At 36.9% G+C, this 26781-nt stretch overlaps 1 protein-coding gene across 2 annotated transcripts in view; it reads left to right on the top strand.

Moving 5' to 3' along the window:
• The window catches only part of LOC136250808 (BAI1-associated protein 3-like), a 96892-nt gene that overhangs the window by 12695 nt on the left and 57416 nt on the right, over positions 1 to 26781 (top strand). For both annotated transcript variants that reach the window (XM_066043114.1, XM_066043113.1), the window contains 10 exons: positions 1074 to 1163; positions 8308 to 8361; positions 9202 to 9229; positions 10014 to 10052; positions 10936 to 11113; positions 11161 to 11208; positions 23920 to 23976; positions 24035 to 24098; positions 26463 to 26567; positions 26621 to 26698. In XM_066043114.1, coding sequence (XP_065899186.1) covers positions 1074 to 1163; positions 8308 to 8361; positions 9202 to 9229; positions 10014 to 10052; positions 10936 to 11113; positions 11161 to 11208; positions 23920 to 23976; positions 24035 to 24098; positions 26463 to 26567; positions 26621 to 26698 — 741 coding nt within the window. The remainder of the gene's footprint in view (positions 1 to 1073; positions 1164 to 8307; positions 8362 to 9201; positions 9230 to 10013; positions 10053 to 10935; positions 11114 to 11160; positions 11209 to 23919; positions 23977 to 24034; positions 24099 to 26462; positions 26568 to 26620; positions 26699 to 26781) is intronic.

Below are 26781 nucleotides of genomic sequence, written 5' to 3'. Positions count from 1 at the left end.
ACTGTGCTCAGACCTTGCGCAATCAACTATAGCCACCAAAGGTGACAAATGGCTTGCTCTATGAAGGAGGTTGTAGCACTTTTACTGCTTCAATTAGGAAATATCAACAGTCTTCTGTTCACTTAAAGGTATTGATTTATTACTAGATGTTTTATGGATTGAAGTAGGAGGGTTTGAGCACAGTGTGTTTGTATGGATTATATTGAGAGTTAGACACTCTCCTCCCTCTTCTATTATTATGTACTCTTGATTAAACCTTTGCTATTGTGGCAGTATAAGTAAGTTAATACATTAAGTTAAGTACTTAGGACTATAAGCTACTCACCTAGTTGTCATAGTCTTCTTGTTTCGTGGTTGCTCAATGGCTGACACGCACCTCGTGCAGTATGCATCCACGCATTGCCCAAGTGTTCGTTTTACAGATCATTCATCTTAGAATATAGTTTAGTTACTGTCAAATAATCTAAACTTAGCAACTACACTGAGCTTAGCCTAAATTTTAAACCAAAACCCATAGTTAAATCCTCTGTGTCACTCAATATAATGAGTCAAAGCATATCATATCTTTGCACTGGTTGGGCTTCAAAGCCATGAACAAACCACGTTCCAATGATATTGCCTGGGAAATATTTAGCGGCGCCTTTGAATGCCCACGCAAAAGTGGTATATTTCATGGTTAACACTGGCTTGCTAAAGAAACAGAACATATGTGATGACCACTGATCTATGGTACTGCTCAAACGTAACGTCGCACTCGCTCACACTGCTCAATTTCAAGTGATTAAAAAACTTGCTAATTAAAGGGCGTGGCACCTGTTTCCCTTGTAAATATTTGTCCCAATTTGTATGGGATGAATACTCACGAAGGAAACGGGTGCCACACCCTTTAATTAGCGATTTTTTCAATCATTTGTAATCGAGCGGTGCGAGTGAGTGTGATGTTACATTTGAGTGGTACCGTAGCTGCATTAATGATCAGTAAACAGAGTACATTGACCATGCTGTTTAATGTGTATGTATGAGTATCATATTGTCTCACTGTTATATGTACTGTTCATTTTGTACATATGTAGTTGGCATACGCATACAAGGTAGCTCTTGGTGTTCTACTCAATCCTGTTAACAAGGATTATCAGAAAGAAATGGAGCCATATGTTGTTCAGGTATGTTGGAACAATTAGTTGGTTCACCACTGTGTTATAGATACACATTTTGTGTATACATACAGCACATAATGTGTTATGTTGTTATCAATAGATATTGTAGTGTATATACATGTTCAATATTATCAAGAGTAAATGATAAATCTTGGTATTATACAAAAAGAATGATTCTTAAAGCTACGTATACCAAAACAGCCAAGTTGGGAAAAAGGATGCATCCCCAATGAAGCCATGTTGAGTAGTTTAGTAATGTCATTTTAGATTGGCATTAACATCACTGCAGCCATTTCTTGACCACCACCTTTGATTTCACAAGTTTTTTCACCCTACCTTCTTTTACAACCAGGAATTGCTTTTACCTGTCTTGTTTCCTTTGTACAGGAATAACAAAGTGGGATATAAGAGTCGTTTGTTACATTAGAATTTCATATTTAAATTATGTCAACTTTTATTATTATTATTTAACCATTAAGCCTACATGTAATGACGGTGCACTGAAAATGCATATGCTGATAAATTGGCTTTTACACATTGGCCACAAAGAAAATATCGTACCAATCGAATGAATAATCTTGTGGCTATATGCAATTTCTGACTGTCACAGCAAAAACCTGACTTGTTTGTATAATTTAATTTTTTTTAAAATATCTCAGCGTTATCTACAGTGTCCAAGGAAGGGACCACCAAAGTTTCAGCCGTCCGTGGTAAGTAGTTTTGAAATTACAATGCAATACAGTAGGAAGAGGAAGGTAATCGATTTGTACAGTGACAATACTGAAAATAAAATACAGGCACCTACATTCGCAGCCATAACTTCCGTTTGCATTAGACTACAACATTGCAATTTAGCTTAAAATGTTCACCATGGAATAGCACATCAGCCAAGGTAGTTTTAGCCCTGCTAGAGTAGGGACCATAGCACATCGATAAAAAGTACTGAAACAAGCTGGAGTAGTGCATGATATTAAATCACAGTAAAACAATAAGAAATGTTATATCACTACTGTCCTCGAGATACCACAACAGAAATGCGCAGTAGGGACGTAACACTTCTTATTGTTTTATTGTAATTTAATATTATGCACTACTCCAACTTGTTTCGGTACTTTTTATCAATGTGCTATGGTCCCTACTCTAGTTGAAAATTCCATTTTTTGTATACTTGTTTGTTAACTTTTTTTGTAAATAATGACTGCTGAACCCATGCATATGTAGCGTGAAAGAAATGGCATGCCGCAAGCCCCAGCTATATCAATTATTGTTTGAAAAGTGAAGTATCCATTACGCTATGTTGTCAGCTATGTTACACCCGTTACACCCGTTACACCTGTTACACAGCATTACAAATCAAGAACTGTTTGAAAAGCACCCCTGCAATCCATGCATACAGAATCAAAAGAAAGAAATGGGCATGCCCCAATTATATCAATTATTGTCTGAAAGTGAAGTATTCAAGTATCCATTACGCTTCATTGTCAGCTATGTTCAACCTATTACACAAGTAGCAACTATGAAAAATACAGACGATTTCCATTACGAAGGGAAGCCATCATGTGCTACTGCCAAATCAACACTATTTGCTGTCAGCAAAGATGAATGGGACACAATGGAGGACACTGGTACCGTATAGCTTAAATATTTTGAGGGGCAAATATTTCGAGGTTGAGCAATGTTGTTAAAAATAAAATTTTCGCGGATTTGCAAACACTCCCAAAATGTATTGAACTATATGGAGGTCTAAATATTTCAAGGCTAAAATTTCGCTAATAACCCCCAAAACCGCAAAATCAATGAAAATTTTCTCCCTTGAAATATTTAGGCTATACAGTAAGCCCATGAAGAATGCATTGTACATACTGCAGTATGCCAAAAGGCACCTCTCGGGCCAAAGTGATGTTGAACACTGAAAAAATCAAGCCCATAGCCTTAGCCGTTCTCAAGTTACACTTGTCTGAAGACATCAGTCAGTCAGTCAGTCAGTTACTCGGTCAGTTACTTGGTCAGTCAGTAGAAAATTCCATTTAATAATTTAAAAAAAAATTTAGTAGCAACTTTTTGAAGGTCGATCTGAAGACTTGCTTGGGCTTAGTTTTACCTAACCAATACTGCCTCATCGTCACCAGAGAAAAGTGAGGTTGGTTTTTGGGTGATGTTTTTTCATGGGTCATACCCACTACTGAAAACTATATTGATTGGGCTACTTAGACAGGATCGAATAATCATAGTAACAACATTCACTCACTTGTATGAAGATCAACATCTGGTTTCTCCTATCTTGTGAATGCATGGTATGGCAGCCATTTGTGTAATTTTCTGTGAGTCAGTTATATATGCCCTGATTGCCCAATGACTGGCGAAGCTACTAGTGTTAATTTCAGCTTGATACAGTGAACTGGTAAGAAGTTATGAATCATTTTCTAAAGGTATGTACTGGCAAGCATGTTTGAATTGCATGCATGTTGTTTCATGGTATGTTTTGGCCCATTACTTTTGTCATAGGGTAAACCCCTAGGTATTATATATTACATCATAAAAATATGTGATCGTCTCAGCTAAAACTCGACTTGTTCACACAAGCATGCATATTGAGAAAAATGAAATTTTCATAAAATTATGCATGCTACAAAAAATGCGCAAGTTTTTTATCGGGTCAATACTCAAGGAAGGAAGACTCAAATTAATTAAAACTATATACCACCTTATTTGTCTGTTCATGGCAAGTTCGAAAATCTTTGTTTCGTTTCTGTAGCTCCAACGGTATGCGTGTCATGTGTGTTTGTTTACGGTGTGGTAAACGTAAACAAGATCATCATCATTTCTTCTACTAAACTGCCTTCATATATACCCTTATGTGCAAGTGACTACACGAAAAATGTTTTGTGTACTTGTTATTGTTGAAGTTAAAGCAGCTGTGAAAGTCCAGTACAGTATGCACAACAAAGATAACAACTGTAATACTTAACAATTTTTACCAATGGAGTGTTAGACAGCAGATATGTGGTGTAATTGGATTATTTGTGGTGAGGCTAAGTGTCTTCAATAACTAGTAGTAATATAATGATACTATCGCTATCGTGATATAAAAGTTACTATCAATCGTGAATAGTGATAGTTGTACTATCACTCAGCTCTACTGTTCTGTTAACCCTTAAAGCCATGTAGGTCAATATATCGGTCATTTTTTTATAAGCACATAAAACACATAAATAATACAAGTAATGCACGCTTAACTCTTAAAGTTGCATAGGCTGATATATCAGCCGTTTTTTTAAAGCACATAAAATGCACAAATATTTTAAGTAACGCATGCTTAAAGAATGGCTTCTAAACAGCCAGCACAGATGAGCTTGTCCAATGATATTAACTGAAAACCATATAACAATGGAAGGTTTATTCATTGGGCTATTTAGACAAGTATAAATAATTGTTGTAACAACAATCGCTCACTTGTTATGACGCCACAAAGAACAGCATCTGTATTTCCTATTACTTCACACTCATCGAGTCAGTAGCCATTTATAAAAATTTTTGACTCATGTGAACTTTATATGGCATGATTTGTCATTGAATGGAGAATCGAAGGGTCCTTACCAGAACTCCATAGAACACACTGTGAAGAAGTTATCAGCTGTTTTCTGAAGGTATGTAATGAGCTGTTTTCGCGTTTTGTGACAGGTAGTATTTACAGCAAGTTTTGGCCGTATACTTTTTCCAAAGGTAAAACCCTAGGTACCCTCATTACATCATGGATAGAATGGTACAAATTGCGTAGCCTTAGCAATTACTGTACGGAAGTTACAGTGCTTTGTTTACAGTCACGCATTACGGCCGAAATATCAGCCTATGCGTTTTCATTGTATTTTTATTAGTAATTGCTTGCGGCTTTATGGGTTAAAGAATGGTCTTCTAGACAGCCAGCACAGACAAGTTTTTCTGATGTTATTAACTGGAGGGTTAATTCAATGGGCTACTTAGACAAATACATATAAATAATTGTTGTAACAACAATTGCTCACTTGTTTTGGCACCACGAAGAATGGTGATTGTATTTCCTATTACTTCACACGCATTGCTTCAGTAACCATTTATAAAAAATGTTTGACTCACATGAGCTAGCTATGTATGGTATGATTTATCATTGAATTGAGAATCGAATGGTCTTTACCATGCAGAACTCACTGTGAAAAAGTTATCTACTGTTTTCTGAAGGTATGTAATTATAATTTTCGTGTGTTTGTGACTGCTTGTATTCACAGTGAGTTTTGGCATTATCCTTTCGCCAAAGGGTAAAACCCTAGCTACTGCTTTATTCCTTATTACATCATGGATAGAATGGTACAAATTGCTACAGCATTTTGTTTACAAACATGAAATATTGGCATTTTCAGTGCACATTTATTAGTACGGTGGAACCTCCCTTAACGGTCACCTGAGTTGGGTGGTCACCTCAACATAACAGCCACGTGACTATGGTCCCGACCAATTCCCAATCAGTTTGTATAGAAATAGTTTGCATTAAACGGTCACCTCTATTACACGTATAACGGCCAGCTTTAGCAGTCCCAAACAGCACCTCGCTATACAAAAGACCTCGCACAAAGCAGCCAGCTATAGCCATTACGGTGAGTATAAACTAGCTGCACTACTTCATACTTCTGTAATATGGAAAAGTTATAAACTCACAGTATAGAAAAGCTTGTGGCCACTCCATGGCTTTGCTTCTTCGTGTGATTCTAATTAAAGCTCACTTCACGATCTTGATTCCTGGATTTGTAATTGTTTAGTTAACATTAACAGTTCACCGTCTTTAAGGAAGTAGTCCCTGTTTTTACTTCACAGACTTTGTAGCTAGGAATCATAATCAGCTCAATTGCTGTCTCCAAACACAGAGTAGCTTCAGGCTCTTTTCTGCTAGCTAATTTGTCTGCTGTGTAAGTAGGCGGTGTACTGGAGTGTAGCTAAATGCATTTTATGTAACTAAACGTGAGTTTATAAGTCCCTGGAACCTTTGTTTAAAGGCCAAACCTCAGTTTATGGCCTATGGCTGCTTTATGGAGGATATTGAGTTAGGCAACTACCTCTCTATAAAGGCCAAATATTTCTGGCCCGAAGGTGACTGCTTTAGATAGGTTTCACTGTATATGTAATAAGATGGATGGCTATGGTATTCGGGATTAATAGTGCGAGCATTGTTAATAGGAAGGAGTAAAATAGAGGGAGGCGAAGCCAAGCACCATTTCCTTCCTGTTTACAATGCGAGAACTATTAATCCCGAATACCACAGCCATCCGTCCTATTGCAAATTAATCTAACAACCATAGCAACTGTTGCTAGGCAACAGAAATTCAAAAATAACTACTGTAATAGACTAATCACACTTATGGTCTCAAAATTATATTACCCTAGCAATGGTTACCTAGCAACCATTGCTAAGCAACCATATCATTGCTATGCCATGGAGCATCTATCACTATGGTAACACTAGTTGTCCCATTCAAAGTAGTATTACAGATTTTTGTCATGGGACCTTGACAAACAAGTGTAATACTATTTCTATTGGCTAATCACTTGACATATTTCAACATAATATGTCAAGCTGCTATTGAGAGTATTGCATTGTAGCACATTCAGTTGTTGGGTTAATAATTGTATGTGGTTTTAAGGGTTAAAGTACCTCAATTACGTACTATTACACATGTTGGATTTAGCATTATAACTCTGTACCTGTTATTTTGCAACCACAGATGTTTTAAGTTATAATGAATAGACTATCCACACAGCAATTTTCGGTTTGTTACCATTAGTCATTTGCCTGTAATGATTGGTCATTTTTACAAATCTCAGTCATGCACTATGCTTTGTTCTTTCTGTTATAATTCCATATCTGTTACTTTGATTTCTACCAGTGTTGGGGGTAACGCGTTACTAGTGTAACATCTTATGTAATAATTATTACTTTTGTAGTAACCATGTAATGTAACGAAATGCGTATGCTACAATATAACTCAAGTTACTTTACTTACAAATGTAACTCGTTAACTAAGTAATTACATTACTGTAACGAGTCTAATATTAAGAACAGACGTTCCTAATCTCATTAGCGATTCACTGAGTAACGCCTAGCCACAACGAAGTAACAAAGCAACTTTGATTGCTTCAAATTAATGAATGAAGCTTATTCACCAGCTTCTTACAATTATAACCAATATTTACACATTGTCCAACAACACAATCATGTCAAGTGATAAGGTGGTAAAGTTGCACACGTGACAGCTTAAGGCTGTGGACACGAAGTAATATAATATGTTATTTTGTTAATTTGTGTAAATTTCATACGCGTGCTTGCTACCCTTGGCAAGTTATGCTGACTTGAATTGTTTAAAACTGTTAATCTTGAAACTTCTAATGTGCGATTTGGATCATTTTTCCAAAGTCCAGTCACATATGTAATATTATTATAGTTACTTTATGGGTAATATGTAACTATAACTAAATAGTTCAGTTGCAAGTAATATATAATGAGTTACTTTAAAAAGTAATTGCCGCAACACTGATTTCTACCAAACCACATAAGGTTTAAGGCGTAGGTTAACCTATCCACGTACTGATTTTCAGCTACTTCGCATTAGTGGTTTACGATGTAAATATCATTGGTCTAATTTTCCATGAATATTATTAATAACTCCATGACTGTTTATCATATTGATATCAAACTTGGTGCCAAGATATGCCTTAAAGCCCTTCACCCCCACCCCCTCATGCGTGCCAAACTTTGGCAAGCAATTATTATGTTTGAGTTTTATGGCAGCATTTGTAAGTGAGAGAAAAGAAGAAAAACAAAGAAGTCTATTATTGAAAACCCTTATCTTGGGAATACCTTCAGAAATTGTATCCTGAAGAGTATTTCCATAACAAAAGTCGTAAGGCAACACAAAGCTACATATGGATGAAATGGTGTTATTGTTCTTCCTGTGAATAACATACTGGTGTGGTGCACCAGCTTCTTGAGCCACTCAACACACCACCACATATCTTGATGATGTAGGTCTGTAAATTAAGCTGCGCAGCATAACTTCATCTGATATACACATCTTTTTCTCTGTGTGCATATGTTTACAGTGTTACCATGCTGAGTATTTTATAGATGTTTGGAATGACCAAGGAAGGTTTTGAAGAAAGTGTTGCTCTGGATAGGAGGGTTAGTTATAGATATTAGGAATGTTGTAAGATCACTTTACTTAGTAGTATCCTTCCACTGTCCTATATAGTATAATAACTGATGTGGCATTGGTTAGGTCAATGTTCCTTTGCTGTACAAACATGAAACAAAGACATTTTACTCTCCATGAATATATCATGTACCATATACCTGGAAATTTTTGCAGTATGTATATTTCACGATTATGTACTTTGTCAGGATTTTTGCGCTTTAAATTTCACAGATGCCTCTTTACCCAGTGTTTTACTTTTCACGGATTGATTTGAAAATTTTTGTTCTCTGCTACACAGCTGCGAAGGATTTGGATTGATTTTTACTTCAAACATCATACAGATTAATATAAAGCACGTAAGAACCAAGTAGCACAGTAGAGCCAATCTCTGTGCGAGGCATATTTCTTTTGTGAGCCACACCCACTTTAAATTTGGAAATGAGTGATAATGTTTGAAAGCATATGTGGAGTCCACCACGTATGCCTACAAACACTATCACACAACAGGAGCCTCACTACTTTTAGGATGGTGAGTTGAAGTTTCATAAATTTTCACTTGATAAAATTCACGGTAGTCATACTAACTGCAAAAACCGTGAAAATTATGTACCACAAAAATTTCCTGGTATACAGTATAGATCTGAGTTAATTGTATACCAAAACAATTAAAACATATTTAAAACTTTATGTGGCTTACCCAGTTATTCAATACATTTTTATGGCAAAATAGAATTTTGCAAAAACACTTATCTGGTTACGTATTTAAAATACACTATCTGTTTATTTGATTTGGTTGTTACTGTGAGTTTTTGTTTTCTATTCTATAGACATGGGATTTTAACCTACATGTTAAGTGTAAGTTTTAAGTCTATTTTTGTTACTGTACGTATACAATACATGTATATACAATTGTTTACACAAGTATGAGGTCTGATATGGACCTTCAATCGGTACTTTATGTAACCCATATCAATAAACCAGCATGCTATAGATACACATATCAGGTGACTATCCTTCATGTTTTTGTGACTAGCCTACTTGTTTTAATATAATTCATTATAGTGAGCAATACACCACATCAAAGGAAATAATGATGCCAGGTGTATTAGGCTATATACAGTTAATGTTATCCGAACCCTTTGGGACCAAAGGTTGTCCATTAGTCCGAAAATCTGTGTATCTGAAACTGTGTATAAATAAAAAATTTAAAATGTCAGTATTTTCAACTACCCAAATAGAACAGCCACTTCTGTAATAGAGCAAGTTCGTTCGGTTAACCAAGAATCCGGATAAGTGGGATTCAGATAACTGAGGTTCCACTGTAATTGCATAACAAATTGCTCATTACTGGCTAGCAAAGTAGCGGTTTTGATTAGTTTCCAGCCATGTTTTTGCCTGTTAACTTTGTTGCACATAGGGTATAATACATGAAGTGCACCTGCAATCAATCTGGTTAATTTAACAGTTAGAGGTTTGGGTTCACTTTGTTTACTTGCTTGGTTTTACTAATGGTAATCTGTGTTGAATGAACTATATAAATTGGCATTATATATAAACACACATGTAGCCACATTAAAAGTATGTTTATGTCCTTCACGTGTATTAACATCTTACCTGAATATTTTATTGTTTGATGTAGTGATTAGAGGAAGGGATATGTATGCAAAAGATGCTGATGGTATGTACAAAATAAAGTATGAATTCATTGCTTTAGCTCTTAATTATGCCAATGATTTGTGACCTGTTAAGCTAAAACCTGACTAGTTTACATAATTCTGTTTTTGAAATACATGTAAATGTCACTGAAATACATAGGATAAAAACTGCATCCTGCAATACCGTATTGTCTCGAATAGTGGCCTGGGCGTTTATTTCTTTCGAGAAACATTCACCCAGACCCAGTGACTTGGATGAAAAGCTACTTCAGTGAAATAAACATGTAGGCAACTTTTACCCAGGCCACTATCGGAGACCGGTCACTATTTGAAGAAATACGGTAATTTTGTGCATGTTTAATTGTACAATGAACAGTGAAACTATAGACTCACTTGTATATACTATCAGGTTCACCTCTTCATGGAGAGAAAGTTTATACCATGGAACAAATGTGGATCACGTGTTTTTGTTTATGTTGCAATAAAATCTTATTTTATCATTGCCTTTTATATGCCCAAATAGCCTTCTTGCTTGAAGGCATATCTACTGTAGGTGTATACAGGCCAAAAATTTAATTCCCAGTTCATAATGAACACAATGAGACAACTCCATAGCCTTTTGCACTCGTGACTTATGATTGATTACCTGTAATTTATTTTCTGTATATGTAGTCACTCCACAAGTCACTTGTTTTGCCTTTCATGTTGTCTATTGTTATAACTACAAGAGTATCCACCAGACAAGACTAAAACTTTAACAGCCCATTAGTCAACAAAGAAGTCATAAAAAAATTTGAGTAAAGTACAAACTAGTTGGGTTTTTGCTCAGTGGGTCACATTTCAATTGGGATGAAGTGATTATGATGAATTTACCTGTAACAGTAGTGTTCATTTTGTATCCTTTAGGAAAGAGTGACCCTTACTGCTTCATCACTGTTGTTAAGTCTGAACATGTTAAATTGATCAGTTCTAAATCTGCTACTGTGGAAAAGATTAATGATACAAAACGACTAGGACTGAATATTAAAAAGAGTAGAGTTATGCCCAAGACACTTAACCCAAGATGGAATGAAGAGTTTGAGTTGTAAGTTGATGTACACTTGTACTCACCCATATCATAAAGTCATCCAGGCCACTGAGACAAGATAGGGATTCTGATATGATTCTAATTGAAGTATGGTAAGAATACAATTAAGGTGTAGATGGATCATGTGTATGGTGTATAGTCAGTGTTGGGGTTAACCATATTACTTTTTACAGTAAAAAGTAACATAACACATTGCTTTTCATGAACTAGTAGTACTTTGTAAAAGTAGCACATTACTTTTGTAACGTGTTTATTACCTTTGTAAAGTTAACACAAGTTGGACACATGCTACTGAGTCACTAGAACAAGTTTTGGAGGAAGATACAGCTGGAAAAAGACAGGGCAGCTGGTTTTTATTAGACATCTTAATAAGTAATATCAAGAGTTCATAATACTTTAGGAGAGTATCCAATGCTTCAAAATTCAAAAACGCACTGTGTAATAATGTTACGCAATAGTCATCATCACCAAAGGTGTTAACTTGCTTCAAGAGCTATAAGGGCCTTAAAGTGCTTGCAGGTCTTCGCTTTGGTATATCAACGCCTATCAACAAGTCTTTCAGCCATGTGTTGGAGTTTACTGAAATTATGCTAAAATATTCAGATATGTTACACAATGTTGCACAATTATTACACAATGCATTTTGAAGGGGCAATACATGCATTGGATATTCTCCTAAATGTATATATTATGAACTCTTGGTAATATACATATTACTGTTGAAAAGTAACAATCCAACACTGTGTATGGTATACATACCATTCCAGTCGGGTGAATGAGAAGCCATGCTGTTCAATTTACAAAGCACTCTGCTGTGCAGTGAACACTGGCTGTCAGTCTTATTGTTGGCCTGTAGTGAGATAGAGTAAGATTTTGTACATGTACTTGCTTTTACTTGTCTGTCAACACCCAGCAGTTGAGCAAAAGAATTTTTTTTTTTTGTGAAAGTAGCCTGTGTGTGTAGCTATGTATATATTTGTGTGTGTATGGGTGCATGTGCATGTGTGGGAAGAGGTATGTTCCTGAACCATTGTTGGCAGGTTTTGATAAGCCTACTTTTTGCCATTTTTGGCAACTTCCAAAGCTGCCAAAATTGGCAACTTCAGAAGCTGCCAAAACTGGCAACTTCATAAGCTGCCAAAATTGGCAACTTCAGAAGCTGCCAAAATTGGCAACTTCAAAAGCTGCCAAAAGTGGCAAATTCAAAAGCTGCCAAAACTGGCAACTTCATAAGCTGCCAAAACTGGCAACTTTTAGAATTGCTTCAAAAATGTATCACTAGCAGCTCTATGATATTTCCAAAAGTGGCATAAATTCCATGTCCTTTTATAGTTGCAAAGGTATTTTTTAATTGTGGGATTGAATTTCACTTTGGCGTTTCAAAACTGGAAGCTTTTATAGCTACCAAAGTTGGAAAGATTATAAATGTAAGTTTATAAAATATCCAAAATGGGCAAGTTATGTAATTACCAAAATTGGCAAGTTTCATAATATCCAATGTTAGTAAGTTTATAATTACCAAAATTGGCAAGTTTGAACTTCCAAAATTGGCAAGTTTGAATTTCCAAAATTTGCAAGTTTGAATTTCCAAAATTGGCAGGTTTGAATTTCCAAAATTGGCAAGTTTGAATATCCAAAATTGGCAAGTTTGAATTTCCAAAATTGGCAAGTTAGAATTTCCAAGATTCCGTTATTGGCATGAAATAGGCATGTCAAACTTGGCAATAAAAAACATCTTATTTCTTGCCAAAAATGGAAACTCAAACCCACAATCAATGGTTACACACAGCACTATATAAGTAAAACCTGATACTTTCCAATTTTGGAATAACTGTTAAGATGCTTGTGAGAGAAATTGAAGCACTTACTGGTTCCATGACGAAGCGGTGTATACTCTCCTTAGCTTGCCAAGGAAAATACGTTGCTCTATTGTTTTGCAATAATTCAGATCCCACATAATGTCAATGTTGGCAATAATGGGGGTCACAAATTATTGCCAAATTTGACGAAAAAAGGTCCTGCCAAATTTGGGCTTAAAAGAGCCAGTTTTGGAAGCTCGGTAACTTTTACATTAATTCTGTTGTTGTCACTACTTTGAAGTTGTATTTCGTAAATTGCCAACAATGGCAAAATAAAATTCTTTACATTGCCAGACTGCTTTTAAGGCTGTTCCAACTTTGGCAATAACCCAATAGCTGCAAAATATGGAACCCAATAGATTGACAAAATTGGCAACATGTTGGATCTACATTTGGCAAAATATGGACAATGCTGAATTTGCCAACATCTGGGATAAACTTAATTTTGCCACAATTGGCAAAAATATGATACTGAATGTTGCCAAAACTGGCAAAAAGCAGGTTTATCAAAACCTGCCAAAATTGGCTGTTGAACATACCTGGTGTGAAGGGTATGTCCTTTTATGTGTGCAAAAATGGAGAACAGCCTTGGGGCCCAGGCTTTACATATCTGTACAAGTTTTAGTGAAAAAAAATTATTTGAGAAGTTATGCAATATAAAGTTTGTAGTTGTTCAAGTTATGCTTCCTTAGCAACAAAACATAATTGTGACTGTCTCTGGGAAAACCGTTCTTATCGCCCATTTAAAGGTATCGAGAAACGTCAGTTTTATATATTCAGAGTGTTGTAGCTGGCCAGTGGTGGTAGCTACGCACACCAAATTTTCACACGTTTTACAGCAATTTCTTACCTTCCAGATCATCCACTGAAGAAGTAGCCAACAGCTACGTTTCCCACCATTTTAGATAGTTTTTAAACCGAGGTTGTCTGTATCAGGCGAACTCCAGAAGGGTGGGAGGTGGGGGCCCTGGAAGGCAGGCAAGATGATGTTCAAAAATTGAAAGGGAACGTGTTGGGATGAATTAGGCCAAGTTATGGGCCATTCAGGGCTCAGAACTGGCTAAAATGAAAGGAAATTTACAGCACAGGTCATTGTCCAATACCACAGAGCTGTACAGCCACACACAGCCATCTCCTGGTTGGCCAGGGCCCCATCAAGACTCCAGACCACTCGTGCGGCTCGCCACTGTGCTTTAAAAAAGCAGCCAGCAAAAGCAGACCACTTTATTCTGGTCGACGATGACAGTGAAATTTGATAGTGCGTTCATTAAGCTCTTTGTGTTTGTGTGAAAAAATCAAACTTCCTGTCTTGTGCAATAAGAACGGTTTTCGCAGATCCTGTCACAATTGGTGAATTACAAAAGTCAACTAAATCAATTTATAAGGGAGTATGTATTGTTACAAGTAAAACATAACAATTATAGCTAAACTTCATTTATTTGTCGTTGATTCAATAGCATCATGAACAACAGTAGTGGTTCATAACAGAGATCGCCTATGTTGTTGGGAACTGAACTTGAACATGCATACACTTTGTATAACACTGTACTATGTACTCTAGGTTAGGTCTTAGTATTCTTCCGTTTCTTGTAATTATCTCATGTGTGTACTATATAGTTATGGCTTCAGTAGTGTGAAGGGATTGTCACTACTTATCGATCTTGTTATCTCCTTCGATCGAACCTACTATCATCAGCCCCACAACATTTCTGGTGCTGTGACCACTGTAGACCTTTCTGGTCCTCATCACAAACGTTTCAACCTGGTACCGTGGTGTCAAACGGTACCCGACAATCCCACAAGCTAATCAGTGCTCACATGAAGGCACTCATTGATATGTCAGGTCCAACTAACTTGCTCGACTCACTGCAACTATTCTATGATGCAATTGAAACACATACTCGTTCTCTCACATCACTTGGCAAACCTACTAGTGAGTATGGAGCAATGCTAGTTACAAGTATAATGGGTAAACTATCAATGGATATCAGGCGTAATCTGGCCAGACCTCATGTACCAGATGAATGGACAATTAACAACCTTAGAAAGGCTATTCACAGTGAAATTCACATCTTAGAGATGGGTACAATTGATGTCACCAAGCACTATCAGTCTGGATACCCACTAACTGCTACCTTCCTTACGAACACTGACAGAAAGACACAACGTGGACATGGCACTACTGAATGGAAAGTACCTACCCCAACCTGTGTTTATTGCCATGGCACTCATGCTCCTGTAAATTGCCTTACTGTGAAAGATCCAAAGCAACGGTTGGACATTACAAGACAACACAAGTTGTGTTTTAACTGCCTAGGAAGACACAGGTAGCAAATATGTTATATACTTTTACCTGGTAACTTACTTTATACCAGCGATACTGTATCTTTTAGCACGATTCCTTCTTATTAGCATTAAAAATAATTCGTAGGTATCGGGATGCGTACGTTTTTTTCCCTCAAAAAATGGCAGATGCATTATTTTGATGATGTAATAAAGTGCCACACCTTAGTGCGCACGGGGTCTAGACCCTTCTGGCACTATTGGCGTGGGCGCCTGCATGTAGGGTCAGTAAAAATTTTATTAGTGATGGTTAGTTAATAGACCTAGGTAATTTGTAATAGACATTATGAATAGTATTATAGAATAATGATTGTGTGCATGAGCAATACAGGCTACACTAGCTCACAACTATTGCAAACTGTTTGTAAATGCTGTCCCACCATTTGAATGCAATCATAATAAAGCTGTTTACCAAAGTCATCACACTCAGAAGTTGGGCTAATTGCAGACTGTAAATCTAGTAGCAGTTGATGACAAGGCAAGAATGTATTCGAGGGGACTTCCACTGCTTCTGCACTATCTGGGATGAGTTGGTTGAACTACCTGCTGTTGATGGACCATCAAGTAACACGGCACTTACTGCTGCTAGTCCTTCAGTGTATAATTACAGTGGCGATAAGTTTCCTTCTGATGATAGTGAATGGTGATTCTAGCTTCCTTGAAAGTCAGCCAAGGATTTGTTAAGATGTGGAATAAAGACATCATGCAAACAAAACATGTCTACTTCATTAATTGGATCCAGTGCACCCTCAGTTTCAAGTGTAGTAAATAAATTTATGTATGAGCTAGAAATGCACCGAGTAACATCTCACCACATTCTTTCTACTCACTCATTGTGTGTGCCAGTAATGACACATGATGGATAATCCCATGTAGTAAGCATGTGTCTCCACACCTCTATATTTTCTCCACCATGGTCAGAACGAACATGCACAAGTTGCCCATATGCATCAACACCCTCCTGGAATGCATCCATAACTGTTGTGGCACAGTTGTTGTTTGCACACTTGATATAGACTAAACACCTAGAGAATCCATCCACACCTGCGTGTATTACTAGCTGCCAGCGAATCATCTTATGATTGCCATCTATGTCCCACACATGGTTGGGACAAGGAGCAGAATACACTGTACGGTTGACAACAGAAGATTGTCGGGACACTGTGTTAGTATGGTCAACCCGGTGAATGGCAGTGCGGAGTTTTTCTCGTGGCAGCACTTTAATATTTTTGTGTGCCAATAGCCCTTGCAAAATCACTTCACCTGTATTAGGATGCTCAGTTCTCACTTGTTTAACTATCTGGTCTAGTTCCGGTTTTGATATGTTTGTAAATTTGTCACTGTCTATGTTGAACTCTTATAAGTCGACGATATAATGTAGGGCGGGATATATCAAGCATCTCAGCAACTCTGGTCCAAGAGTAATTTAACCTCTTTAACAAAAGAATATCCTCCTTCTCAACTTCTAAGTGAGGCCTTCCAGCACCACTATTGATTTCAGAACTACATATATTATTATACTCCATGAAGTGCACTCTTATGCTAGTATCACCCTGTAATTCACTGTCAGGCTGATGAGGACCAGTTGCCATCTGGAAGTAGTCTCGTGCCCAGACCCCACCCACTGCGTTGAATAGGGTCTGGTGACTTACGCTATGTTTTTGGGCCCGCCGCCATATTGTTTACGCATTTGTATCCATAGCTGTAGTCGGCCATTTTCCTAGTTCCAGCCTATCAAATCGCGTTGTACCTGAATCAAGGCGTCTGATTGGTCAGAAAAGAAAAATGGCGTAGGGCCCAAAACTCCTGCTAATGTCACCAGACCCTATTCAACGCAGTGGGTGGGGTCTGGGCACGAGACTAATCTGGAAGATGTGCTTTTAAATAGAATAACATGCTCTTTAATTAGCATTGAATGCTCTTTAATTAGCTTTTAGGCATGATTATGTAACATAATTATTAAGCTTATTCCTAAGTTAATAGGTGGCATTGGCTAGCTCCTGCCAGGCTATGCTTTATGTATAATATATTTTGCTGCTATATCTAACTGGTATGCATAATGTACCATGCAGCATACACCCAACATTATGTACTGACTTCAAAATTATTTCATGACTCATGTGCCCGAATCGTTATGCCAGCACAATAGTGACTAAAAAACTCAACCAGCCCCGGCTAACCTGAGACCTATAAGGTAAACATTGTGTTTACATGCAAGTCTCATTTTATGCAAGTCTCATTTTATGCAATTTTTTATTTTATAGTGGTACTTGGATTTGAAAGCAACTTTTAATCAATGAGGTAGACCCACATAAAATAGGAAATGTTTGAAAATGGCTTGAATCTTGAGGTACCTTTAATCAAGGAGTAAATTGTAAAAATGTACACTAGCTACATAAGTATACAAAACTTAAGAGTTCGTACTTTTCTGTGTGGTGCAGCTTGCTATTTTTGTATAACTTTTACAACTAGCACAATCAACATTTACAACTAGCCAAAAGTCATTTACAATTAATTTTTTGGCCATGACTAGCCCCTTTCTTAACCTCAGCACAATAAACTGACTTGACCACTAAGTTGATGAATTGATTCTAAGTGTAATGATCTGGTGAAAACAATGAGAAAATGTTGACACACAATTAATATGAACTGTTGTAGCTACAGATACAAATTTAATACAGAATGCAGTGGTGGATACATTACTATACAGCCCATTGTGATTAACAACCTACTATCATGATACTATGTTTTTGTCGGCTATGTTTTACCATACCCATGAGAATTATGAATACTATAATCCATTCTGTTTTTAAACTGATCAAAATCAAGGGTTAACCATCCCCTTGAAAAGGTTATGGACAGGTCACATGTTGAAGTATCAAGAAGGTGATCAAGATCAGTGAATTTTATGAGAGGAGTGCTGTCAAAACCAGTAGCAGGTAGTTCTCCAATCCACTAATAAATTTCATTATATCCCCCACAGTAACCTCTTGCCGGGAGCCACAATCTGTGATATATTCATAAAACATCAACACTAAAGCCTCTTCCTTTGTACGGCTATTACTTCCATTAGGAGAATATCGTATGGCAAATGCATCACAAAGGAACTTTGGAGTAACATTAAATTCACTGGTGGCTATTAGCAGTCCCCACATTTCCTTAGCATGAAGCTGGATCAAATGCTGCATCTGCAGTGTAGAATAAAATCCTTTGTGTAGTTGCTCTAGTTCAGCATGAGGATGATACAGAACATGATGCAGCCAAACAGCACAAACAATGCAATCTTTGTCTTCAAGGGTCATCAAGGTTGCTGGCTTGGTGTACCCACACTGGTAGCAGAATCCAAATTCAGGTGTTAGCATCAGTGACTGAAGTTCCTCAGATGATGATACTAATTGTACCTATAAGCATTGAGGTATGTAAATCAAATCCAATTACACATAATATAATAGTCTCGTCAACACAGACTGTTTTGTCTTTTGTCATTTAGTCAGTTTTTTTTTCACAACTAAATAACAAATACAGTTTGTGTTGACAAGACTACACATACGTATAACAATTTTACTGTGAAAGTAAAGAATTGTGTATAATCTTTTTTATACGGCTACAATGCTGACTTTTGTAGCACTCGCACACTCACACACTCACACACACACACACACACACACACACACACACACACACACACACACACACACACACACACACACACACACACACACACACACACACACACACACACACTCCTACGTACACACACATTATATACTTAAATTCACAATGCTGTATATGCTGCGTACAATTGAATTACCTTCTGCAGGTTGTTCTGTATTTCCTGTCCTGCGATATCTTCTAGGCAGACTGGACTACGAATTTCATCGTAGATAAGATAGTCTCCTATAGCCTTGGAAAAACAAACTGGAGCCTCTCCTCCTTGCACAATGCAAGTAGCAAGTATCTTGCCAATGATGTAAAATATGTTGCTTGTTACTGCCTCTATATTGTGGAGTGGCACAATATGAGAAGGATAACCTTGAAAGAGAGATGACCTAAACATTTCTCGAAGGACTAAATGGAAAAATTCCCTCCGTGGTCCACCAGTGTCTACAGCTTCTTCACCAATGAATCTAACTTTAATCATTTTACTGACATCAAATGATGTTTTGGAAAACTGGCATAGAGCGTTAGAAAGAAGATGTGATCTTCTACTTCATCATCAATTGAGGTCAGCACCCATGCTTGGTGTTGCTGGATGACGTGTTTGACCACAATATTGTCTACCTTTTCATCACTGGTCTGAGTCCTATGTTATATATATACATGTAACCATGGCATTTAATAATAATGCAGTATCTTACATAGCTGAGCTTCCTAATAACAAAAATGGTGGCTCTTCAGACTCAAAATCACTGCAATTTTCTGCTGTCAAATCGATCAAATTTACATATTCTCTGCAAAGTGATAATAACAACATAATAATTATACTACTGCATGCAGTTTATACAAGCATAGGAAATAGTCTCTAGTGTCTACACATTTGAATATCATAAACTATAATATGTACAACTGAATATGTTGTGTTCATTCTGGCATCCATGCATAGCTATCGTTTTATTCAACAGTAGCACAACATACATGTAACTTTGTGATTGAAATCTGCTGGATAAGCCTGTTAATGATTCTGCTTCAGGATATTGAGCCAAAGGACCAGGTGGTAAGGATGGAGTTGGTGGTAGATCTGTTGATCAAGCCAAAGGACCAGGCGGAGTAGGTGGTAGATCTGTTGATCAAGCCAAAGGACCTGGTGGTAAGGGTGGTGTTGGTGGCTGGTCTGATGGTAAGAGTGTTGGTGGAAGTGATTGTTGAGGCAAACCATCAGACAATTGCTCCACTTCAATTTCTTCTCAGTCACTCTATATTGCACAAATCAATGTAATGCAATGATATTATAGCATTACCTCATCTATTCCTTCATCATCATCTACTTCATTAAGATCTTCTTGAGCTAATATGTAGATGGTCCCAGAATGACCAGAAAAGCATGCCACTTGTTGTGGTGTCTATTTGAATGATGTGCTTTGTGATGGTATTGCAAGTGTTTTTAACCCCCCTCCAGTTGACTGCAAATATAGAAAAGGAAAGGAGGGATTGTTTTGCATGGGCCCTCTAAAGATGGTACGTATTTCATCTTCAACATCTTGATCACTCATTTCTGATGTTAAATGCAGTTTTCCAATCAGGCCAGACCTTGCTAAATGTGCCCGATACCTTCCTCTTGGAAAACTAATGCCACCACCAGAACATCTTCCTTAGGGATACAAATTATCCCAAGTTTTTATCACCTTTGGTTTCTTATTCCTCTGCTGTCCTCTGGCATGCAGTTGCTCATTTCTTCCACGTCATCTAAGAAATGATGGAAGAATTTGCAGGGCACTATATATATATATATATATATATATATATATATATATATATATATAGTGCCCTGCAAATTCTTCCATCATTTCTTAGATGACGTTTGGTAATATAGCTAAGAGTTAGTAAACTATGTTTAATTGATAGTGAGTATAACCCCGCTATACTGTAGCTATGTTAATTACATGCCTCTGGTCAATTACAACGTAACCATAGAGACATGAGCATGCATGCATGACAAGTGAAAACTCAGCAAAACCACAAAATTGCTAATATATATCCGTTTCGGCATCATGACGCAAAACTGGGCCTGCATGTACTCACGTGACACATTATTAGTGCAGAATTGTATGTAGTTACCTTCTAGACGATGAACTGGTATTCTCAGCTTCCTGACTCTGTATTCGAGAAGTCCCGGTAGCTGGAGAGCCATCAGAAATCGGCGTACTAGAAGGCTGCCCATGGCCAGCTGCAATTTGTAACTGTCCTTTACCACCCTGATTTTGTGTAATGGCTCCAGCAAGGGTTACTAGTGCTTGTACAAACGAATCAGGTAGCAGACCAGCAGCCATGATATATCTAATCGTTTCAGGTCTTTAATGTTTGTCACGTGCACGCGTAGCTTAATCCCTCTATATAAGTGTCTGATATATAAACCAGAATGTAATTCATCTATATATGTAAGCACTTTATAAATAATCACGTAATTTACCTAAACAGTACCGCATATGCAAATCACCACTTGATTTGCATAAAAGAATAGCTTCGCATATAAATCTCTGAATGATTTATAAATCTCCAAGTGATAACATAAACACGTGATTTATCTAAATCGGTACCCAATTTATAAATCAAATAACAATTTATATAAATTACGAAGTGATTTATAAAACAACATGGATTTATAAATTACACAAAAGTACAATGTTTTAGTACAAATGGCGCCCCATAAATGTGTGTGATTACCTACTAATCACATAGTGACCACCCTTCATGGTTTGTAGTACACATCTATCCAGTTCTATGTGGCCATTAACTTCTACCAGGCGATTGCATCACCCTTCTTTGTATTACATCATTTGTTGTTGCACTTAAAATGCTTCACACTTCAGCAATTCTAACTGGCTACTCAAACTGGCTACATGTGTTGCACTTAAAAGGCTTCAAAATAAATTGTCAGTTTATTTGATTATATCACTTTCTTGTTGCACTTAAAAGGCTTCTGCTATTCTGCTATTGTATTAGCTACTTTACAGTGCAATTACAGAAACAAGGCCATGCAATTTGGGATTAATTGCACTCCTACTATTGAGACTAATGTATGACAAACTATGTGATTTATACCATAATTTTAACCGCATTTCATATTATTCTTAGTACAGTGGATCCTCACTAATTCGAACAGTTCTGTTCTCAAGTTGACAAAAGTCTGTTCAGATTAGTGAATTTGTTTGGATTAGTGAACCCATTGATTATATACAGAACCTAATTCAATTACTCTAATAGAACATACATTTGTTTGCAAATACTCTAATAAAACAGTCATTTGTACTGTTCGGATTATCGAGCGTTCGGATTACTGGAGTTCGGATTAGTGAGGATCCACTGTACTTGGTTGTATAACTAGGCCCTAAGCAAACACAACCAAGTACAATCACCAACGGGACAACCTACTAATGGGGCATGTACAAACAGTGCATGGCCAACACAGTGTGTGCAGGTAGAAAAGATGCACAGTAATACAATTCTAGTGCACAGTAATACTATTCTAGAGGAATTGGCTGGCACGTAATACATAAGGGATGTATTAGTATGCAATTACACCTCCAGCGATTAGTAGCAACTTCCAATCATGCTGTTTATTAAGCAGACATAGCATCCACTCATCTCCCGATCGAAATAGTCGCTGTTGCCCACAAATGAACAGTAGTTCACCTGTCTAGTGTACGTCACGTGCTAACTGTTTTGATTGGTGTTAAATAGAATCGTTGTACGTTTCTATCACCTCCAAGAAAAAATTTTAGTACTTGGTTGTATAATTATTATTATTATTCTTATTTTTTCCCCACAGGGCTAGAGCAAAATGTGAGTACTTTTGGGGGGATAAAAAGTACATAGCGTTCCTTCCTTTGTCTTTCTTCATGTCCATGTCCATGTTTAAAGTCATATTACGATGATAACACTTATCCTCAAGCAGTTTTAGTGTTCCTTCCTTTGTCTTTCTTCATGTCCATGTCCATGTTTAAAGTCATATTACAATGATAACACTTATCCTCAAGCAGTTTTGTTTCTTGTAGGTTCACTGTGCTATTGATCTTCTGACGTAGTTTCTGCAAGGGTGACCAACGTGTTAATTGTGTTAATAAGTATTTAATCTATTTATGTTAACAAGTTCATTTGGAAACCTTACGTATATCATTACCTATATTTAACCACAGTATATTAAGTTCATACCAGAGTAACAATGTTGTTGTGTACCACTGTGTACTTGACTTACTGTGATCACATAGCTGCACAACTCAGAAGCCATACTATTGCTGACCACAATATGCCATACACTGCCTATAGTTGGATATGTCAAAGCTGTATGGTACAAAGTACATTTGATAGTATGGAAACATGTTTGCTAACTCTGATAATATTGGCTGACTACTTAATAGCTGCTGTACATGATGACTAACTTGATATACATGTTTAGTCTGTGTAATATCAAGCACCACCAGCACCTCTCATTATCTTGTTAGCTATCCATAAATGAATGTATAAAAAGTAAACAAACTAATGTAAAAATAATTTTTAAAAATTAATGCGTGGGAATAGAGATCGCTGAAAAAAGTAAAGAAACAAGAGTTAAACAAGCCAGCATGTTAAACACACAGAGATCTCTATTTGGGCTCAAATAAACATTATACAGAAGCATTCTCAGTGCTTACTGATTATTTTCAGTACTTATCTGCCCCTATTTATATAAAACTACTCATTTTTCCTTAGTCTCTAGCTATACCATATCCATTGAGTCCAAATAGAGATCTCTGTGTGTTTAACATGCTGGCTTGTTTGACTCTTGTTTCTTTACTTTTTTTAGTGATCTCTATTCCCATGTTCTAATTTTTGAAAATTATTTTTACACTAGTACGTATTTAGCAAGAGATAGCTATTATTGTGTGTTTTAATTCCGTTGTTTAGGGACAGCGATGATATTGAAGTTGGGGTGTCTGAAATAAGTTTAAAGAAAATTGGCAGGTAATTACAGAATTTTGAATCTGTTTTTCCATTCTCATGTTCTCGTGACTACTTCTAGATTTTTTTATGATCGATTTACTCACACTGATGATCTTATAGGAAGAGAATTCATGTCATTATCAGTTAGTAATACATTATATAGTACTTCCTATACTAATAGTATATATATTTGTATGTACAGTGATGTTTGAAATTAGTTGTCATGAAGTTGCATATATAAACCATGGCTACGAGGTGTATTACACTTATCAACAGTAAACTTCCGATGACTGAAGAGGAGGGGTGTATATAAGTGCAATACACCGAAGTGAGCCATGGTTCATATGATATATACCATGGTTCTAAATTAATCCGAACTACATTACTTACTAACAACCCATATACACACAAACCAACTTAAAGTATATACTTACACTTAATTCACCATAGTTTGCCATGGTAGACACACTGGTAGCATTCCTCTCGCAATTCAGCACACAATGAAGAATTGAATTGATTGTGGGACTTAGTAAACATATCTCCATATATTCCCATGACTTCTCCGTTCATATCAACAAACGTAGGAGCAACATTACTTGCTGCAACCCATCATCGAAGTCGCGAGGTATGGTTATAAATGAATCCAGTGGTTGGACTCTTACTGGCTGGAGCGATTGATCGCCTAGCATGACAAAGGCTATTAGCTTGAGTCATCTGGGTGATTGGTCATGCTAGTGTGGGCGTCGTTCGTCTGCCCACCTATCAGCCCATAATCGTTACTGTGTCACGTGACTTCCCAGGTGAGTATATAATATATACTTACCTGGGTGAGTATATATATATATATATATATATATATATACTAGGGCTGAAACGGATAGTAGTTTTTACTATCCGGATATCCTGAACAAAATCTTTCCAGATACGTATCCTACGGATAGTGACATCATCACTTGCTATAAAAGCATTGTATATTTTGTTGTGAACATGTTTGTTTTACTAGTACTTTAGAATAAAACATAACACTTAAATGAAGATTAAGTAAGTTTGTAATAATGTTTAACTGGATCAAGGAAACATTAACGTAAAATTGCTTCAAATTATTAGAAATTATCCTGATGGCATCAAATCACTATCCGGATAGTAAATTATTATCCGGATATCCGGATAATATGGATATCTGTTTCAGCCCTAATATATACCATGATCATGTGAAACTTCAAAGGCACCGCTGGTTGCATATAGGGCATATACACCACAACACACAGGTGAGTATATATATACCTACCTGAGGTCAGTATATATATACTCACCTCAGGTAGGTATATGTATACTCACCTGGGATGTCACGTGACACATTACTGTGTCACGATTACGGGCTGATAGCCCGACTTGGGCGGGTGAATGATGCCCACACTAGCATGACTAATCACTCAGATGACTCAGGCTAATAGCCTTCGTCACGCTAGGCGATCAATCACCCCAGCCAGTATGAGTCCACCCACTGGACTCATTTTATACCCATACCTAACGACTTCGATGATGGGTGGCAGCAAGTAACGTTGCTCCTACGTTTGTTGATATGAACGGACAAGTCCTGGCGATATACGGAGATATGTTTACTAAGTCCCACAATCAACTTCAATGTGAGAGCTGAATTGTGAGAGGGACGTTTCCAGCGTGTCTACCATGCCAAACTATGGCGAATTAAGTGTAAGTTTATACTTTAAGTTGGTTTGTGTTCGTATGGGCTGTTAGTAAGTAATGTAGTGCGGATTAATATAGAGACATGGTATATATCATATGAACCATGGCTCACTTCGGTGTATTCACCTCGGCATTTATCAACAGTAAACTTCCTCTGACTTCGGAGTCGGGGTGTATATAAGTGCAATACACCTCGTAGCCATGGTTTATATATTACATATATACTCACTTCAGTTAGGTATATATATATATATGTGTATACTCACCTGTGGGGTTGGGGTGTATATGCCCTATATGCAACCAGCGGCGCCTTTGAAGTTTCACGTGATCATGGTGTATATATATATATATATGAACTCTTGTAATGTATCCAGTCAGATTTTTTAAAAGTACATGACAGACACTGAAAAGAAAAATAGCGCAGAGGCCAAAACTTTAAGCAATGCCTACCTACATACCACAGTGGGTGAAATATGGGCATAAGACCAAAACTGGGGTGGTACACTTCAATTACACATAATGCGATTGTATGAAACACTGTGCATAAGCCCCTCATCCATTGTTCAGGCACAGTGATGAGTATTGAAGACTGAAGTACATTTAATTCCTAATTCAGTCATGATTTATAGACTGAACTACAGAAATTAAATCTCCATAAATCTCCATTAGTATATCTCAGATATAGGCAGCTTTCTTGTTTCATTGCTTTTAAAAATTCCCTTGTTTCACTACTTTTTTCTTTGATGGATCAATCCAACTTATATAATTCCTGATTTTTCCTTCTACTTGTATTTCTACAGGATGTTAATTTATTGCCAAAGAAGAAAGAATTAACAATTTGGGGTTGCCACAAGAGGAAACCGCATGGATATGTGACCATAGAAGTGCAGCTTGTTCGGAGACAGGTATTATTGTGATTACTGAATCTGTGACATTGTTTCATTTCCTACATATTAAGCATTCGGTGAATGAAGCTAAATTATTGAAGGATCATAGTATGCTTACTAGAACTGTACTGGATTTTGAATCACATAAGGTATGAATGTGCGTGTTGTGTGTGTGTGCGTGTGTGTGTGACTGCCTGTTGGCATAAAACGTGCGTGTTTGCTCTCATAGGTA

The sequence above is a fragment of the Dysidea avara genome, chromosome 3 (genome assembly GCF_963678975.1).
Source record: "Dysidea avara chromosome 3, odDysAvar1.4, whole genome shotgun sequence".
Lineage (NCBI taxonomy): Eukaryota > Metazoa > Porifera > Demospongiae > Dictyoceratida > Dysideidae > Dysidea > Dysidea avara.
The sequence above is the reverse complement of the archived record's forward strand: the minus strand, read 5'-3'. Positions and strand labels throughout refer to the sequence as shown.